We start from the raw sequence: 19,217 nt of genomic DNA, 5'->3' as shown, positions 1-19,217 counted from the left end.
TTGCAGTAAAATTGTTATAAATTTCTTTTAGATACATAATTATAAATAAATTTCAGCTTCATATTCCGAAAGAGCGATAAATTTTACTTCGGAAATGGTATTTCCTAAATTTTTCAACTAATTATTTCATATAAAATAAGAGTCGTAAAATCAAGGTACATTTCGCGTCCTAGTGTGCCAGCAAAAATTTTACAATTGTATGACAAAATGAGATAACTTAGGGTTATCTGTTAGAGAAAAATGAGAACACTTTGCATACACATTGTTGTTATAGAACCAAATAATTCTTTCGTAAAAATATTTGTTGGCCCTGAAAAGGGCCGATTGTTTTGTTGAGGGTGGACAGAATTTACTTGGAGCTGGTGTACTTGGTGACAGCCTTGGTGCCTTCAGAGACGGCGTGCTTGGCGAGTTCACCAGGAAGGAGAAGCCTGACGGCAGTTTGGATCTCCCGGGAGGTGATGGTGGACCTCTTGTTGTAGTGGGCCAAGCGGGAAGATTCGGCAGCGATGCGCTCGAAGATGTCGTTCACGAACGAATTCATGATGCTCATGGCCTTGCTGGAGACTCCAGTGTCGGGGTGCACTTGCTTCAACACTTTGTAGATGTAGATGGCATAGCTCTCCTTCCTCTTGCGCTTCTTCTTCTTGTCGGTCTTGGTAATATTTTTTTGAGCCTTGCCGGCTTTCTTCACGGCTTTGCCACTTGCTTTAGGAGGCATGGTTGTTTTCAGAGAAAGAACGTCTGAACTCGAAGAGAACACAAAGCGAATTGACGTTAAGCAGCGGAAACTGCCCTATTTACGTTCTCTTACAGTTGTGCTCCTACATTTTGATTGGTGCGGGGACTCACTGCAACCATCTGCCACTCACGACAAAGAGAGGGGAGCGTACTTGTGGGCGTGACCTGTGGAGAGAGCGTAAATAGGCGGATTTCAGGCGCAGAACATCATTCGCTTTGTATTCTTCGTTGTTTGTACTTCGTTAACCTAAAACTAAATCGAAAATGTCAGGACGTGGCAAAGGTGGCAAAACCAAGGGAAAGTCAAAGACCCGCTCCAACCGGGCCGGACTCCAGTTCCCAGTCGGTCGTATCCATCGTCTTTTGCGCAAAGGAAACTACGCCGAGCGTGTTGGTGCTGGTGCTCCAGTGTACCTAGCCGCAGTAATGGAATACTTGGCTGCCGAAGTCTTGGAGTTGGCCGGAAACGCAGCTCGTGACAACAAGAAGTCGAGAATCATTCCCCGTCATCTCCAACTCGCTATCAGGAACGACGAGGAATTGAACAAGCTCCTCTCTGGAGTCACCATCGCCCAGGGTGGTGTTCTCCCCAATATCCAAGCTGTTCTTTTACCCAAGAAAACCGAAAAGAAAGCTTAAATTTTCCACTCACCCTCACAAAACAATCGGCCCTTTTCAGGGCCAACAAATATTTGTACGTTTGAATTCGATGTTGTTTACAAAAACATATTTTTTTAATTAGTAGCAAGTTATATTTAGCTGTGTAATCTATTTCACCTGCCTCTTTGATTTACAGATAAGATCTGAGTATGTTCATGTTCTTCCATAAATTTCTAGGTCTATTAATTTTTAGTAAATTCCTATTTTTATAAAACATTGAATAAGGTAATGTAAGTTCAAAATAAAGATTCTCTTGTTCTAAATTAGAAACTTTATTCAATCAATGCAATAGGTGACTTTTTTTAAATATATTATATAGCTATAAACAATGAAATTTTTTTACACATCAATTTACAAAGCAAGAGTTAAAAAATAGCTTCTCTGTAAATTACTGGAGCTGAAATCTTTACTTCTTGTAATCACAGTCTGTCCCCTATTTCCTTAAAAGTCCCCCTTTTTTAATTTTAAAACCCATATTAAAAATTCCCCATATTTTTCTCTTTTATCTTTTAAAGATGAATTCACACTAATTTAGCAAAGTGCCGTAGAAACTTTCAAATCTTGAAATTTATGATCGATGAAATTTTTCGTAAGATTTATAAAATGTGTGAGGTTAATATTTTGGTGAGGTCAAGTCTCAATTCATTTTAAATTCTTATAATCTGCGCAAACTTGTGACATACATTGTTTTTAAAAGACTAAATTATTTTTAAAAATAATTTAATTAAAAATAGTAATATTAATTTAAAAAAATAAATACTTAAAAATAAAAATTTGAATTAGTATAACTATTTACGAATTTGAATTAGTGACTGACTTCTTGCTTTTAAATTAGTAAATTTTACTAATTTATTAGTAAACTTTACTAATTCAAAAGCAAAAAGTCAGTCACTATAATTAAAAATAGTAAACATTTTCACTAATTCAAATTTAGAGAGTAAAATTTATTAAAGCAGTATTTAAAAATTGTACTAAAGTTTGTGTTCTCATAAATAAATTATATATTTTTATAGTCGCATAAAAGTCCTTATTTCCCCTAAAATACTTTTTAGGGGCACTGAGAAGCCTGGGTATTATACAATTAAAATAATTTTATATATATATTGAATAAGTAAAAGACAATTTATCAAGACAATCAGGCTTCTCCTTAAAATGGATGGTAAAAATATTAAATATTTGTATTATTTATTAAATTGAGAAGGAAATTGATATTACAGGTTAATTATTAATTTAAATTTTCGAAAATATGCCAAAAATAATCTCACTTTTTACTCACTATTTTACTTTAAAAATTAAAATTAAAATTCACTATTTACTCACTTTTTTTAATCAAAAACTCACTTTATTCACTAGTTTTAACCTCTAAGTACGCTGGCAGCCCTGTATTATACCATAAAGTACTTCTTAAAAAAATATTAAATACAATTTAACTAAAACTGCTTATATTAGAGAAAGAGATATATCTTGAATGACTTGAATATATATACATATTTGAAATATTTACGTCTATAGTGCAAATTAAAATATCTGCGAAAAAGAAAAATATTGTTTTAAAAGTATATCAAATTATATAATAATGATAATCATAAATTGTTATAAATTTTTTATTATTGAACTACACATTCAGCCATTCGCCACCAAACTGCATTGACAGTTAGAACTCAAACCTAAATTAAACTGCTTTTAACGCTTTCAGTTTATATTTACGAACGAAATAAATAAACTACTCCAGAAGAGTGATAATTAAAACGTCGATATTAAAACTCAAACCTTTAAAAAGTCTATTTGTTAATATGTTTTTAACAATTTTCAGAACATGCATTCTCCATTCACTTATAGCAGAAGGCCGATAAATTTTAATTTTTCAGGAAACTACCACAAAAATAAAGAATATTTTCAAAGAACCAAGGGAGACAATATTCGTACAAGTGAAATTCAATATACTATCAAAACGATAAGTATAATTTAATCATTAAAAAATATAAAATATTTTAAATGTGGTTCGCAAGCTAGCGAAAATTCAAAAGGTAGACGCCCAACGAGCGTCGGGGTCTTTCTTCAACGTTCGTGCGTTTTACTAACACCCGGATCTCTTCGAAAAATGGTCACTTCAGTCTCACAAGTCACGTTGAGAGCATCACTGAGTTTACTTGAACTTTTTTGAAAACTATCTCCACGAAATGGCAGACAAAGTAGAATCCCCAGCCGCACCTGCAGTGGCAACTCCGAAGAAAGCTGCCAAGGTACAGAAGCCCCGCGCCAAGGCCAGTCACCCGCCAGCGTCGGAGATGGTGAACGCGGCCATCGCGACTTTGAAGGAGAGAGGCGGCTCTTCGCTCCAAGCCATCAAGAAGTACATCGCTGCCACCTACAAAGTCGACGTCGAGAAGCAGGCTCCCTTCATCAGAAAGTACCTGAAGGCTGCAGTCGCCAGCAAGGCTCTGATCCAGACCAAGGGCAAGGGCGCTGCAGGGTCCTTCAAGTTGAACGTCGCCAAGGCCGAGGGCAAGGCCAAAGCCAAGACCAAGACTGCCGCCAAACCCAAAGCTGCTGCAGCACCAAAGGCCAAGAAAGCAGCTTCTCCGAAGAAGGCCGTGGCAGGCAAGACCAAGAAAGCCGTCGCCGAGAAGAAGAAGACCCCGAAGGTTGCGGCCAAGCCACCGAAGGCCAAGTCCACCACCGCCAAACCCAAGGTGACCAAGGCTGCTCCCAAGAAGGCGGCCAAAGCTTCGCCCAAGAAAGCAGCTGCACCCAAAGCGAGGAAGCCCGCGGCAAAGAGGGTTGCCAAGAAGTAAAGTGAAAAGAAATTGATAGTGGATGATTGAAAACAAACGGCCCTTTTCAGGGCCACCAATTACTTTTTACGAAAGAATTTTCTTTGTCTCAAACAAAAATATTTAGAATTATATATTACAATTAGCCAAATTGAGATTAATTTTTTTTAAGTTTAAAATTTTTTCCAATCTCAAATTTCGTCGTTCATAGACTCTGTAAACAATGCAAAAGGATCTTTTTATATCCTTATGTTGAATGTGACAAAAATATTTCTTTACATGTACATTTCTTTGTATCATGTTCTGTTCACCAAGAAGCATTATATTGTCTCCATAGGATAAGTGAACAAGTTTCTGAAAAATTCCAGGCGTAGACTGAATTTTACAGATGTAATTTTGATTTATTTTCAATTATCTGTAACGTAGGAAGGAAGGAAGAATTTTTCTAATAAAAAGCATATTCGTAGAATAAACGTTTTATCTTCAATTATAACCATTCAGTATCAATTAATACTCGGAGAACGCAAAAATATGTTTATCAAAAGATTCATCGCTTTTTAGGGTTCCGTACACCTACGGTGTATCGGCGGAACCCTATTAGTGAGACTCTGTTGTCCGTAGCCAAATCGTGTCCCCCCCCCTAGCGGCTAAACTATTTGACCTAAAGAGCTCAAATTTGGTACAGATATGTATTTTCACACGTAGATTACAGGAAAAATATAGCGAATGTGACTGGACGTGATGGGCATAGCGTTGTCAAGGAAATAACAAGATTTTTGGCCAAAAATGCATAAAAAGTGACCATTCCCCCCCCCCCCTTAACTTCTAAACTATTCGACATGGAGAGCTGAAATTTTGCATGCTGGTGTATTTTTACTCGAATATTACAGGAAAAATATAGAGAACTTGATATGTAATGATGGCCATAGCGTTGTCAAGGAAAAACTAAAAAATTTAAAAAAAAAAAATTTTTTTTCCTAACTTTTACATTGTTTGACCTAATGAGCTGAAAATTAGTATCCTAGTGTATTATTACAGTCTGACGACAAAAAATTTATTTAAGAAACTTTTTGAAAAAAAATCAAAAAAAAATTTTTTTTAATTTTTTTTTTCAAAAAAAAAAAATTTTTTTAATTTTTTTTAGTTTAAACACGTGGCATTAAATATTTTAAGGAAGAGAGTGAAATTTTAAGAGAATAAATGAGAGATTGTTTTCTGACTTTAATTTCTTAACTAAAAATAAAAAAAAATTGGACAAGTGCGGGTTGTACTCGCACTGCAATGGCGGGTTCCGCACACAAATATTAAAACAATACTTGCAACATTGATCGGTAATTGGTAGAATTAAAATAAACAATTATAAAAATATATTAAAATCATTTGATAAAAAAAATAACTAAAAAAAATTAAAGTATTGTATATCTAATATTGTAAACAATAATAAGCAGAGGAACTATAATAAATTTTGAAAATTTTGTTCCTCTGCTTATTATTGTTTACAAAATTAGATATATACAATACTTTAATTTTTTTAGTTATTTTTTTTTATCAAATGATTTTAATATATATTTTTATAATCGTTTATTTTAATTCTACCAATTACCGATCAATGTTGCAAGTATTGTTTTAATATTTGTGTGCGGAACCCGCCATTGCAGTGCGAGTACAACTCGCACTTGTCCAATTTTTTTTTTAATTTTTCTATTCTGTAACCTCCTATAATCTTAAACCAATCCTAAAATAGCCGACCTCTTTTTCCCTTTCTACAATATTTTCATCCCCAAATCCACATTAAAAATTCTCAAAGTACAGTTCAAAACTTGCAATCAAGTTCAAAAAATTCAATCTTCGAGTTCTTCTTTTCTTTCTTTCCTTCTACAGGGTTGTCACAAAACATCGATTTTAAAATTCCATGACTTCTCCAGATTTTCCAGACCCAAAAATAAATTTTTTTTAATATGTTTTTAGCTAATAACGACAAAAAATATAGAATCCTTCAAGTAAATTGTTAATAAAATAAGTTAGTTAAAATTTGTGAGATTATTTGAGATACGCTCCGAAGAAAGGTGAGGAGCAAATCTCTTTAAATTTAAAAATTTAGTTTAGTTCATAATTTTTCACAATTAAACAAGTATTTTAAACATTTTAATGACATTTTATGAAACTGAAGTTACCTACATTTATTCAATGACAATTTTTTCTTTTGATAATTATTTATTTTAATGTTAGAACCCCTTTAAAAATTTCAAAAAATCGAAGTCGGGGAAATTAGTAATTTTTATTTTTTACACGGATTTTCCAAAAATCCATATATTTCAATAAAATTATTATTTCCTCATCTCATAAGCAATTTTTTCTTTTACTAATTATTTATTTTAATGTGAGAAGTCATTTAAAAAAATTGTAAGAGGATCTAAGGCAAGGAAATCAGTGATTTTTAATTTTTTTTGTCGTGGATTTTCCAAATATCCCGAAATTTCAAGTAAATTTTCCTCGCTTCAGAAGAAATTTTTTTCTATTGCTAATTTTTTATTTCTTAATACGTGACGAACGCGTGGTTGAAAGGGATAATATCAGTCAGGTAGCAGCGAGCGGCTGAAGGCTTGTCACTGCTACCCGACTGGTAGTATCCCTTCCAAGCCTCGCGTTCGTCCCCTTACTTTATGTAGCTCTTCAATTATTTAACCTTTAAGAACCATCTATTTGTTTAAAAAATATCTTATTTCTTCCAAATTCAATATTTCTTATTTTCAATTGAACCAAAGCAATAAAATTATAATAGAACAATTCATTACAATAATTAATTTTCGTAATGAAGATAATTTTTAATTTCTAAAAGTATTTTGAAAATGAAAGTATCAAAGAATATTTGGGAAAGACAAAATAAAGTAAAGGATCCCGGAACTCATTAAAATAAATAGTTAAAAAAATATATACTCTGCAGCTACAAAAGAATTACTTCTCGTAGATCCATAAATAAAAGTAGAACCAATCACAGAACCACTGTGAAAGTAAGAAACGTTTACGAAATACTGTACACATGAGGTCTGTGAAGTTGGCTCCGACATGTCAAAATTTTTTACTTTTCTAAGTAGTATTCGTTTGTCCAAGATAGGTCCACGTTTGTCCAACCATTAATTTTTTTGTCCACCAAAAAAAAGTTTCAAAAAAAAAAAAAAAAATTCTAAAATTTTTTTTTTTTTAAATTTTGTTTCTAACTTAGTCTAGGAGGGTGGAATAAATTTTCTAATGGGTGGACAAACGAACTTACAACTTGGACAAACATCAGAAACAATAAAATCAACATTCCCACCAATTGTTTAAACAATTTCACTAGTTGAATTAATTTTCCAGTAGGTGGACTAACGAGATTTTTACTTCAGGGTTGCCACATTTCAGGCAATCACGGAATTCAGGAAAAAGTCTGGGAAAATAGAATTAGTCAGGGAAATCATGGAAAAGTTAGGGATTTTTACTAAAAGTACTGGAAAAAATTAAATGTTTTGAATTGATAAGAATATTTTAATTTTTTGTGTATTTTTTGTTTGCCGTATAAACTTAAAACTATGAAATTATGAATTCTAAAAAAACCTTAAATTTTTTCAACTTCTGACAATAATTTATTTTCTATTTAAATAACTTAATTCAATTCAAAAACTGCGATAAATTTATTACTTATAAATCATTTAATGAAGTATTTTTTTAAAATTTTAATTCCAATAATTCTGTTGAAATTAAATTAAATTTTGAAAATTTTAACCCAATTCTTTTACATAAATTAACTATTTTAGTAAATATTAAAATTCTTTCGAGATATTTAAATATTTTCAAAAATTAAAAAAAAAATTTTTAACGTTTCAACTATCTTTATAAATCCCATAATTCTTCGCCGAAATTCAATTATATTCAGGAATTTTTATAAAATTCATAGTAAAATTCAATTATTTTCATAAACAGCAATTTGATTTATCATAAGAATTTAATTATTTTCAAAATCAATCAAATTCTTGGAATAAATTCAATTATTTTTAAAAAATCTAAAAAAATCATCAACACTTTTATAAATGAATAACGAAATTCTTCAAAAAAATTTAATTATTTTCAGGAATTTTAATAAAATGCATTCCAGAATTCAATTACTTTCATAAATAATAGTATTCATCACAAGAATTTAATTATTTTAAAAAATAATAAAATGCATTGAAGAATTTCAATTATTTTTAATACAATTTGAATCCAATTCTTCGAAAAATGTATTTATTTTTAAAAATTTCATTAAAATGCGTTGAAAGAATCCAATTATTTATAATAATTTGTTGATAAAAATGTGTATAAGAATTCAATTCTAAGAAACATTCAATTATTCAATGAATTATTTATGTTTGTATTTAAATAATTGAATCCAATAAAAATTGATTTAAAACTTAATTCTAGTTCAAGTTTTATATACCTAATAATTGAATTTTGGAGAAGTTACTATTAATTGCATTTTTTAAAAAAATAATTAAATTTTGTCACTCTTTTGAAGTAAAATCTTAAAAAATCTGAATTTTTTATATATTTAGGTAATTAAAAATTCTATTGAATTAATTTTCTTCTAATGTATATTTAATTGGAGAATTTCCGAATAATCGAAATTTCACGTAAAATTGAATTGAAAATAAATGGATTTGAAAAATTCAAAAAGGTTACCTTTTGTATTTTAGAAACAAAGTTGAAAATGTACATTTGTGAGACGTCAACTATTAAAATTGTTTAAACAATTGGTGGGAATGTTGATTTTATTATTTCTGACGTTTGTCCAAGTTGTAATTTCGTTTGTCCACCCATTAGAAAATTTATTCCACCCTCCTAGACTAAGTTAGAAACAAAATTTAAAAAAAAAAAAATTTTAGAATTTTTTTTTTTTTTTTGAAACTTTTTTTTGGTGGACAAAAAAATTAATGGTTGGACAAACGTGGACCTATCTTGGACAAACGAATACTACTTAGAAAAGTAAAAAATTTTGACATGTCGGAGCCAACTTCACAGACCTGTACACATGTATAAAAGATTATATTGGTCAATATTCAATGAATGGAAAAAAAAGAATTCCAACGTAAAATTATTTGGTGGCCCTGAAAAGGGGCGATTGTTTTTTGTTGATGACGATGATGGGAAAATTAACCGCCGAAACCATAAAGGGTGCGACCTTGACGCTTGAGGGCATAGACGACGTCCATGGCGGTGACGGTCTTCCTCTTGGCGTGCTCGGTGTAAGTGACGGCGTCACGGATCACGTTCTCAAGGAACACTTTCAAGACACCACGGGTCTCTTCGTAAATCAATCCTGAGATACGTTTCACTCCACCACGACGAGCCAAACGACGGATGGCGGGCTTGGTGATACCTTGGATGTTATCACGCAACACTTTGCGATGGCGTTTTGCTCCTCCTTTTCCCAATCCTTTTCCTCCCTTACCGCGACCAGTCATTTTCACAGAGAATAAGGTTTACGTTCGAACAGAACAGAAAACAAACTCGGAATGATGCTAAGCAGTGGAAAGTGCACAGTTTTATTCCCTCTGGAGTTCCACTGCTCCCCTCCACGATCTGACCGACCAATCAGGATGTCAGTATCCCCTTCTCCTTGACTAACCGGTGAAAGAGCTTTTGAAGGGTATAAATATGTGTGTTTTTGCCGCCGGAAGCATTATTTTTCAGTTGTCCCTCGTACTCTGAACTTCTAAGCAATGGCTCGTACTAAGCAAACCGCGCGCAAATCCACCGGTGGTAAAGCACCAAGGAAGCAACTCGCCACCAAGGCCGCTCGTAAGAGTGCGCCTGCAACCGGTGGAGTGAAGAAGCCCCATCGCTACAGGCCCGGAACCGTCGCTCTCCGTGAGATCCGTCGCTACCAGAAGAGCACCGAGCTCCTCATCCGCAAACTGCCCTTCCAACGCTTGGTCCGTGAAATCGCTCAGGACTTCAAGACCGACCTGCGCTTCCAGAGCTCCGCCGTGATGGCCCTCCAGGAGGCCAGCGAGGCCTACCTCGTCGGTCTCTTCGAAGACACCAACTTGTGCGCCATCCACGCCAAGAGAGTCACCATCATGCCAAAGGACATCCAGTTGGCCCGTCGCATCCGAGGAGAACGCGCTTAATTCTTTCCATCACCCAAAACAATCGGCCCTTTTCAGGGCCAACAAATTTTCTTACGTTGAAATATTTTTAATTCTTCTACAAACATGCCTTACTGTTCTGTAAAGAAGCTTTTTTCGTATCGATTAAAAACATGTTAGTAGCAATACTGCATCTGGTTATTTATCAATATTACATTCAATTAGTAATCAAAAGAATTTATTACTTTGACAAAAAGTACAAGTGAATGTAACTAATAATTATTCACTATTTGCTTATTAGAAATATTACTATATTTGAAGCACTGGCTTTCTACTATGAGATTAATTATTTTTATAGCCAATACAAATTTAGAAATTATAGACAATCTACAATACATTTCGTCTGAAGCTGGTTTCTGTTCCAGAATATCTGATCATATCAGTTTATTCGATAATAATAATAATGAATGCAGACTGTCATTCTCAAGAATCCCTTTATCGAAATCCAGAAATGTATTCCAAAAATATTAATTTGTACATTTTGGTATTCAATTTTATGAAGATTGTGTAAAGATATAAATTAAAATTTGCAGAAAAAATTGTCCAGAGAATATTTTATAAAAGCTCATTATTTATAAATTGAAAAAGGATTAGCTTTTCGATTAATTTCATTATTATTTAACTCATAAAACTTTCGTTATACATATGTGACTGTCCACGAGAAAACAGAGCTTAGCTTTCACAGGGCGAGTGATTGAAGTAGAAGCAGAACGAAGGAATGCATACAATATAAAATCTTTAAAACGTTGTATTGTCAAAAGTAATTGACAATTTACAACTTTTGATTTTTGCATTTGAAAAAGCAATATAATATCTATCAATTAGCAAAAAAACTCAAAATTGATTTTTTAGAGCTAAGCCCTGTTTTCTCGTGGACAGTCACATATGTGACGCTCCACGAGAAAAGGGACCTTATTTTCTCTTGTCATAAGGTCCCTTTACTCATGGAGCGTCACATATATCAACAGTAATTATATATATTTTCATCTTTCATTGAATAATTTATTTTGAGAGTCATTCATTAAGAGCGGTAAATGACCGTGAATTTTTTATATGAAAAAATTGTCCACTCTGTCAAAATTCAGTGAATTTTGCCAGACATGTGATATACCCGTTATATTTTTTATTATAGCTGAAATGTTGAAAAAGAGAGAAACAAAATAAATTTCTTCGTAAAAATGTTTGGTGGCCCTGAAAAGGGCCGATTGATATAGACGAGCAGCGAAAATGTCTCCGAATTACCATTATCTACTGCTTTGCAACTTTCTTAACCGCAGTCTTCCTGGGCTTCGGAGAAGCTTTCTTGGCAGCTGCAGGTGCCTTGGATTTCTTGGGAGAAGCCTTCGTAACTTTGGGTTTGGCAGCGGTAGATTTGGCCTTTGGCGGTTTGGCCGCGACCTTTGCTGGCTTCTTCTTCTCGGCTACCGCTGGTTTCTTAGCCTTTGGTGCTTTCGGCTTAGCTTTTCCCTCAGACTTGGCGACGTTCAATTTGAAGGAGCCCGCAGCACCTGTTCCCTTGGTCTGAATCAGGGTCTTGTTGGCGACGGCCGCTTTCAGGTACTTCCTGATGAAAGTAGCTTGCCTCTCAACGTCGACTACGTACTTGCCGGCAATGAACTTCTTGATGGCTTGCAGAGACGAACCTCCCTTCTCGTTCAAATGAGTGATGGCTGCAACGACCATCTCTGATGCTGGCGGATGAGCGGCCTTCACACGAGGCTGTTTCGACTTTGCAGCTCCCTCGGAAGGTGCAACTGCAGGCGCAACAGTGGATTCTGCTTTCTCTGCCATTTTGAAATTGAATTTTTAGTTTAGATTATAAATTGAAGACTAACTTTAGGATGCACTCGATGCAACTAGTCAGGCTGTAATGAAAAAATTTCCAGGTTCGCGACGATATAGTAAAACGCACGAACGGTGAAGAAAGGCCCCATTGCACATGAACGTCGATTTCTCTGAACTTGGGCAAACTTGGAACTATATTTCAAATTTTTAACAGACAAATAATAATTTGTTTATAAACTTTTAAATCACTGAAATAATGGTTGACAACTGTAATAAGTTTTAGATGTAATTGATTAATTTTTTATGATTTATAGAAAGTGGATGAGTAAATAAACATATTTTTCAAAATTTTGAACATTACTTTGTGAGACTGTCATTAGTAAAGATTGATATATACGCAGGGTTGCTACGATTTTCGTTCAATAAAATTCCATAACTTTTCCAGGTTTTCCAGGGCTCGAGAAATATTTTGTATAGAAAAATTTTAATCTTTTACTTGTTTTATTTCTTTATTTAAATTATGTACTTATGTACTTTATTCTAATTAGTGATTTGATGATGTTGGCGAACCAGTCCATTGAAATGTAAAAAAAACAATGAAATATTGAATTTCATTTATTTCTTTTTTCCAGAATCGAATAGAAATTATTATTAAAATACTAAGAAAATAAAAATATCTATGAAAACAGTACAATGATACTTTTTTATGTACAACACAATTGTAAATTTAATAAAAACACGCACAGAAAATGTATACTTGGCTTACAGCTAAATAGAAATTTATTTGTTCCGCATAAAATGTCCACTTCACGCAAATAATACATTTGGCAAATTGTGTGAGACAAATATGCATTTACAAAACTCAAATTTACTTAAATGAAAAATCAAAAGGTATAGAATATTTATGAGATCGTAAATTTAAACTTTATTTGACACGCATTACAATGACAATTTCATCAAAAAATTTAAACCTTTTTTAATTTTTAATAATTAGCTGGAATTCAAACGATATCCTCTATTCATGTATTATTACTCCTAAAAAAATTGTGCTTTTGTCTAATTACCCCATATGTGATAAGGGAGCGTTCACAAATGATGTGACGTTTTTGGGGGGAGGGGCGGGGTCTCTACTAAACCTGAAACAATGTATTTTTACATGTGAAATTGCATGAATTTGCGTGACAGGGAGGGGGGGGGGGGGGTCTAATGTTCCGACAAATTGCGTGACATCATTTGTGAACTCTCCCTAAAAGCAGGGTATAAAACTGAACATTGAAATGTTTATTAGATCAAACAACTACAAGAAATAAGATTATATATCTAATGAAGTTAAAGTTCCAAGTGAACTGTGTATTCAAACGTATCTTATAAAACTTATAAAAACTTTCTTTGTAAAGCAAAAACTGTAATTTATGAACAATAAATATTTTTTTCAAATGCAAAAAATTTATTAGATCAAAAAGAATGAGTTCACTGCGAGATTTATGATTCGTTTCTAAAAGTACTATTCGCAGTTAACGCTCACATCATGTTGTAAAGCACTGGTTCTCGTCCGATCACCAAAGTTAAGCGACATTGAGCGCGGTTAGTACTTGGATGGGTGACCGCTTGGGAATACCGCGTAGTGTTGACTTTTTTTTTAAATTGAACTTTATCCATAAAATTATATTTACCTATATGTGACGCTCCACGAGAAAAGGGACCTTATGGCAAGAGTAAATAAGGTCCCTTTTCTCGTGGAGCGTCACATATAGTTTATTGCAATTCATTTACTCGCATTGTTTTATTATAGTATTTTTTTAAACATTATCTTCTATAGTACTACATCAAATTAGCATTTACTTTTTAGACAAAACTAAGGTAAACGTAAAAAAGCTCTTTATTGTCAGCAGATATATATCCATAAATATTTATACTGTTTCTATATTACTAATATAAAAAAAGTCTTCAACTAGATACAATTAAATACTCAATTTCTACATGTCACTTCATGAAAGTTACTTCTTATACTACACACAAATATCTAAATTCCAGCAGTAAAAAAAATTAGAACCAAATAATTCTTTCGTAAAAATATTTGTTGGCCCTGAAAAGGGCCGATTGTTTTGTTGAGGGTGGACAGAATTTACTTGGAGCTGGTGTACTTGGTGACAGCCTTGGTGCCTTCAGAGACGGCGTGCTTGGCGAGTTCACCAGGAAGGAGAAGCCTGACGGCAGTTTGGATCTCCCGGGAGGTGATGGTGGACCTCTTGTTGTAGTGGGCCAAGCGGGAAGATTCGGCAGCGATGCGCTCGAAGATGTCGTTCACGAACGAATTCATGATGCTCATGGCCTTGCTGGAGACTCCAGTGTCGGGGTGCACTTGCTTCAACACTTTGTAGATGTAGATGGCATAGCTCTCCTTCCTCTTGCGCTTCTTCTTCTTGTCGGTCTTGGTAATATTCTTTTGAGCCTTGCCGGCTTTCTTCACGGCTTTACCACTTGCTTTAGGAGGCATGGTTGTTTTCAGAGAAAGAACGTCTGAACTCGAAGAGAACACAAAGCGAATTGACGTTAAGCAGCGGAAACTGCCCTATTTACGTTCTCTTACAGTTGTGCTCCTACATTTTGATTGGTGCGGGGACTCACTGCAACCATCTGCCACTCACGACAAAGAGAGGGGAGCGCAGTTGTGGGCGTGACCTGTGGAGAGAGCGTAAATAGGCGGATTTCAGGCGCAGAACATCATTCGCTTTGTATTCTTCGTTGTGTTTACTTCGTTAACCTAAAACTAAATCAAAAATGTCAGGACGTGGCAAAGGTGGCAAAACCAAGGGAAAGTCAAAGACTCGCTCCAACCGGGCCGGACTCCAGTTCCCAGTCGGTCGTATTCATCGTCTTTTGCGTAAAGGAAACTACGCCGAGCGAGTTGGTGCTGGTGCACCAGTTTACCTAGCGGCAGTTATGGAATACTTGGCTGCCGAAGTCTTGGAGTTGGCCGGAAACGCAGCTCGTGACAACAAGAAGTCGAGAATCATCCCCCGTCATCTCCAACTCGCCATCAGGAACGACGAGGAATTGAACAAGCTCCTCTCTGGAGTCACCATTGCACAGGGTGGTGTTCTCCCTAATATTCAAGCTGTTCTCTTGCCCAAGAAGACCGAAAAGAAAGCTTAAATTATCCATCATACTCACCCTCACACAAAACAATCGGCCCTTTTCAGGGCCAACAAATATTTTTACGTTTGAATTCTATGTTCTTTACATTAATATTTGAAAGCAGAGCTAATAATTTTTTTATATGAAATATGTATTAGTTTTATTGAATTTTGATTCAGACAATTTCATGTGTCTTTCTGATTAATAAATAGCATGTTTTATGGAATGTTATTTATAAATCATTCCATTTTTATACGGGGTTGTCAAAAATCAGAGAAAGTATATAATTAGTCAGCAATTTTTATTAAAAGTACTAGAAAAAATTATTAATTTTAACGCAAGTCTTTGAATGACTAACAAATATTAAAATTCTTTCAAGAAATTAAATTAATAAAATTCTTAACATAGGAGTTTAATTATATTCATAAGAAATTTTATATAATTCATTGTAAAATTAAATTATTTTTTTAAGTAACAATATTCATCACAAGAATGCAATTATTTTCAAAAGTAATAAAATTCAATTATTTTTTAAAAATTTTATAACAAAATTATTCATAAAATTTCAATTCTTTTAAATAATTGTTCTCAATTAAATAATTTGTATAGGTATCTATTCCCAAAAGAATTCAATTATTTAAAAACAATTTTGACAAAGTTTTACATGAATATTTAACTTTTGGTAAAATAAAAAAAATTTCACAGGAATTCAATTATTAAAAATAGAATTTGCATAAACTTTTTCGAAAAAAATCATTTGTTTGAAACTTTTTTATAAAATTCTTTGCACTTAGTTCAATTATTATATTTTCATAAATAATAAAACTCATTGCAGAATTTCAATTATTTTTAAGACAATTCTAATCGAATTCCTCAAAAAATGTAATTAAAATTCGTCGAAAGAATTCACTTACTTAAAAATTTGTTTATAAAATTATGTATAAAAATTCAGTTTTAGGAAACATTCAATTATTTAATATATTCAAATTATCTATGTTTGTATTTAAATAATTGAATTCTTGTAGAATTTTCTAATAAACATTTATTTAAAAATGAATTTTAGTTAAAGTTTTAGATAATAATTGAATTTTTGAGAAGTTACTAATAATTGCAATTTAGAGAAATAATTGAATTTTGTAAAGGTTTCAAGTTAAAATCTTTGGAAATCTTAATTTTTTATGCTTTTAATTAAAAATTCTTAATCGAAATTTTTGAAAATTATTTTATTTCAAGTTTTTATTTTCTAATAATACATTAAATAGAATAATTTACGAATAATCGAAATTTTATAAAAAATTTAATTGCAAACAAATGAATTTGAAAATTCTCAAAGGAACTTTATCAAAAATTATTAAATATAATTGATTTAAAAAAGAATTTTATTTAAAAATTGTAGAAAATAATAATTCTTATAAGTTATTAAATTTCAAAAGATTTGAATGTTTTGAAAATTTTGATTCCTTTGGAAAAATGATAATGATTAAATATTTATTTAAAATAGAAGTTATTGTTGTTTTCGAATAATTTTTCAATTAAAGAAATTCGTAAATGAATGTAATAGAACATTCTTTCTAGTATCTAATCATTTTTTAAGTCGATTAAAATATTCTTTAGGATCAGAGAAATAGTCTAAATTTTGTCTGGAAATCAGGGAAAAACAAAATTAAATTTTTGTGTCTAGTTAGTAAAGGAGAATTATTAAAACAAAAATGTTCTTTTTACTGCGTTTATTTATTTTTTTCAAGTAATAAAACAATAACAACGTTTAGGAATTTAATTATTTCTATATACAAGTATAATACAATTTTTTTCAATATTTTGCACGGGAAGTATTATAGAAATACGCGCAACTCTTAGAAAAATAAAAATTGATCTATATAAAATAGAGTTTCAATAAGAAAACACTATATGTATATATTGTCGCATAAAACGAACAATAAGAAAAATACTTTCAAAATAAAATTTAATATGTTTCTTTATAATAAAGATTTCATTTAAAAAAAACAATTTTCCATAAGAAAAAAACTAAAAATTGTGAATTAGAAAAAAAATGTAAAATTTCATTTTACATTTTAACGATTCCGCACCGATTCTTTCTAATGAAAAAAAAATTGTGATCTTACAAATAATTTTTTTTAGATTGTGCACAAAAAAAGATATAAGTTTTAAAAAAATGCTTTTCTAAGTAAAATGTTAAAATTATTAAAAAAATCCTTTAGGTTATAAAATGAACATTTAAAAATAGTCTAATATCTAAAATAGAATAAGAAAAATTGAAAATAAAGTGAGTTCACAATTTTTATCGAGGCCTTCCTTTTATATATATACAAATAAAAATTTTTATTTTGAGAATTTTTTTTCTTTTGCAACCCCTTTGTTGGTAAATTGATATTTCCTCTGTGTTTAGTGTTTGTAAAAATATTATGATTGTTTTTTTTTTAATCTCCAGTTTTATGAGCCGTGCATTCATACGGTTCATCGTGTAATAAACGTCAGACATTAAATGTTTCCGACAGTGAATGAACACTGTTGAAACGACGATTGCGAAGAACTTGTATTGCATCAATTAAATTGATGCGTTTACTGAAAAAATCGACAATCGACTGTCCAGTGAGTGCGGACGCTAAAAATTGTTCCACCGTGATGCACCATTCTGGATCCCCTGATGATGGGATGCAAGATGGATTTCCATTACTGTCGGGTGACTGAAAAATAGAATAATGTTCATGTTTAGAAAATTTTCTTTATTTTGGAAAAATAATTTTATTCTCTTAAAACTTACCCTTGCGATTGGCGACGATGATTGAGCAATTGGAGCGGTTACAAGTAAACTGTCTTCGGACTCCTCGCGATCTAATTGGAATTTCTTTCCAACATCACCGAGTTGAAGTAACAAGGCTTCTGCAATTAAACATAAAAAAGTAAATTTAAATTTACATTTTTAGGATTTTTCTTTGCAACTTCAAATTTTTACAATTTTTGATCCAACCATGTGAACTCAAACAAAAATATTTTTACTTATTTCTTTGAAATTGGAAACAAAAAGCTTTTAAAAAATTTATTTAATGAATAATTTTAAAATTAATTGAATTTTAAAAGAGTTGCGTTTACAATCTTCATAATTAATCAACTTGAAATTTTCTAAAACATCAAATTAAAAATTGGAATTTTCTAAAATTTCAATTTTAAATTAATTTAATTAGAAATTTTATAGAACTTAGACTTCTGAAAAATTTTAATAATTCAAATTCTTCTGAAATAAGTTAAATTTTTTAACGCATATTTAATTAATTTTGAAAAATAATGGATTTATATAGAACGATTTTAGTTAAAAATTGTAAAAAAAATTTGAATTTTGGAGAAGTTACAAATAATAGTAATTTAGAAAAATAATTGAATTTTCAAAAAGTTTCAAATTAAAATCATTGAAAATCTGAATTTTTAATATTTTTAATTAACAATTCTGTTCAACTAATTTTATTGAAAAATTTTAATTTCAAAAATTTTAACGCAATTCGTCGAAAGAATTCAATTATCTTGATGAATAACGAAATTCTTTTCGTAAATTCAATTATTTTCAGTTATTTTAATAAAATTCTTTGCAAAATTCAATTATTTTCATAAATAACAACATTCATCACAAGAATTCAATTATTTACAAAAAATCTAAAAAAAATTGTCAATATTTCAATTATCTTTATAAATGAATAGCAAAATTCAACTAGTTTTAAGCTTATTTAATTATGCTCAAAATCACAATATTGTTTAGTTTTTTACACATTTTTACTAAATAAATCACATAGAATATATTTATAAAATTTAGAATTCACCAACACTACACAATACAACACAAAATTAGTTAGGACAAAATTTCATAATATGAAATGGTTCTTTAAACAATTTCAAAACTTTTAGTCAATTGTAGTTCTTTACTTACTTACAACGTAAATAAATCTGT

The 19,217-nt window shown here is 31.5% G+C and overlaps 9 protein-coding genes and 1 non-coding gene across 10 annotated transcripts in view; 5 read left to right on the top strand and 5 right to left on the bottom strand.

The window, feature by feature from the left end:
• Window positions 1-304: 304 nt before the first annotated feature.
• On the bottom strand, window positions 305-782 carry LOC122506704 (histone H2B). Its single transcript, XM_043619022.1, has one exon. The coding sequence runs from the start codon at window positions 719-721 to the stop codon at window positions 350-352; it is 372 nt and encodes a 123-aa protein (XP_043474957.1). The 5' UTR covers window positions 722-782; the 3' UTR covers window positions 305-349.
• Window positions 783-957: 175 nt separating this feature from the next.
• On the top strand, window positions 958-1,539 carry LOC122506687 (histone H2A-like). Its single transcript, XM_043619007.1, has one exon. The coding sequence runs from the start codon at window positions 1,006-1,008 to the stop codon at window positions 1,378-1,380; it is 375 nt and encodes a 124-aa protein (XP_043474942.1). The 5' UTR covers window positions 958-1,005; the 3' UTR covers window positions 1,381-1,539.
• A 1,742-nt stretch (window positions 1,540-3,281) lies between these two features.
• On the top strand, window positions 3,282-4,800 carry LOC122506658 (histone H1C-like). The gene has a single exon (XM_043618977.1). The coding sequence runs from the start codon at window positions 3,582-3,584 to the stop codon at window positions 4,194-4,196; it is 615 nt and encodes a 204-aa protein (XP_043474912.1). The 5' UTR covers window positions 3,282-3,581; the 3' UTR covers window positions 4,197-4,800.
• Window positions 4,801-8,859: 4,059 nt separating this feature from the next.
• LOC122506715 (histone H4) lies at window positions 8,860-9,689 on the bottom strand. Its single transcript, XM_043619034.1, has one exon. The coding sequence runs from the start codon at window positions 9,647-9,649 to the stop codon at window positions 9,338-9,340; it is 312 nt and encodes a 103-aa protein (XP_043474969.1). The 5' UTR covers window positions 9,650-9,689; the 3' UTR covers window positions 8,860-9,337.
• A 183-nt stretch (window positions 9,690-9,872) lies between these two features.
• Window positions 9,873-10,337, top strand: LOC122506671 (histone H3). Its single transcript, XM_043618990.1, has one exon. It carries the CDS (start codon window positions 9,908-9,910, stop codon window positions 10,316-10,318), a length of 411 nt encoding a protein of 136 aa, XP_043474925.1. The 5' UTR covers window positions 9,873-9,907; the 3' UTR covers window positions 10,319-10,337.
• A 1,208-nt stretch (window positions 10,338-11,545) lies between these two features.
• LOC122506660 (histone H1A, sperm-like) lies at window positions 11,546-12,194 on the bottom strand. The gene has a single exon (XM_043618979.1). The coding sequence runs from the start codon at window positions 12,125-12,127 to the stop codon at window positions 11,585-11,587; it is 543 nt and encodes a 180-aa protein (XP_043474914.1). The 5' UTR covers window positions 12,128-12,194; the 3' UTR covers window positions 11,546-11,584.
• Window positions 12,195-13,634: 1,440 nt separating this feature from the next.
• Window positions 13,635-13,754, top strand: LOC122506756. The gene has a single exon (XR_006302023.1). It is a non-coding gene; the product is annotated as a 5S ribosomal RNA (ribosomal RNA).
• Window positions 13,755-14,201: 447 nt separating this feature from the next.
• Window positions 14,202-14,678, bottom strand: LOC122506702 (histone H2B). Its single transcript, XM_043619020.1, has one exon. It carries the CDS (start codon window positions 14,616-14,618, stop codon window positions 14,247-14,249), a length of 372 nt encoding a protein of 123 aa, XP_043474955.1. The 5' UTR covers window positions 14,619-14,678; the 3' UTR covers window positions 14,202-14,246.
• Window positions 14,679-14,854: 176 nt separating this feature from the next.
• On the top strand, window positions 14,855-15,330 carry LOC122506686 (histone H2A-like). The gene has a single exon (XM_043619005.1). The coding sequence runs from the start codon at window positions 14,903-14,905 to the stop codon at window positions 15,275-15,277; it is 375 nt and encodes a 124-aa protein (XP_043474940.1). The 5' UTR covers window positions 14,855-14,902; the 3' UTR covers window positions 15,278-15,330.
• A 1,641-nt stretch (window positions 15,331-16,971) lies between these two features.
• LOC122506638 (TBC1 domain family member 9) overlaps window positions 16,972-19,217 on the bottom strand; it is a 32,043-nt gene continuing 29,797 nt past the window's right edge. The window contains exons 16-17 of the mRNA XM_043618944.1: window positions 18,042-18,160; window positions 16,972-17,964 (exon numbers count right to left, since the gene is read on the bottom strand). Of these exons, the coding sequence (XP_043474879.1) occupies window positions 17,752-17,964; window positions 18,042-18,160 (332 nt within the window). The 3' untranslated portion in view covers window positions 16,972-17,751. The remainder of the gene's footprint in view (window positions 17,965-18,041; window positions 18,161-19,217) is intronic.

Source organism: Leptopilina heterotoma, unplaced genomic scaffold (genome assembly GCF_015476425.1).
Source record: "Leptopilina heterotoma isolate Lh14 unplaced genomic scaffold, ASM1547642v1 Lhet_43, whole genome shotgun sequence".
Classification (NCBI taxonomy): Eukaryota; Metazoa; Arthropoda; class Insecta; order Hymenoptera; family Figitidae; genus Leptopilina; species Leptopilina heterotoma.
This window is presented reverse-complemented; position numbering and strand designations above follow the sequence as displayed.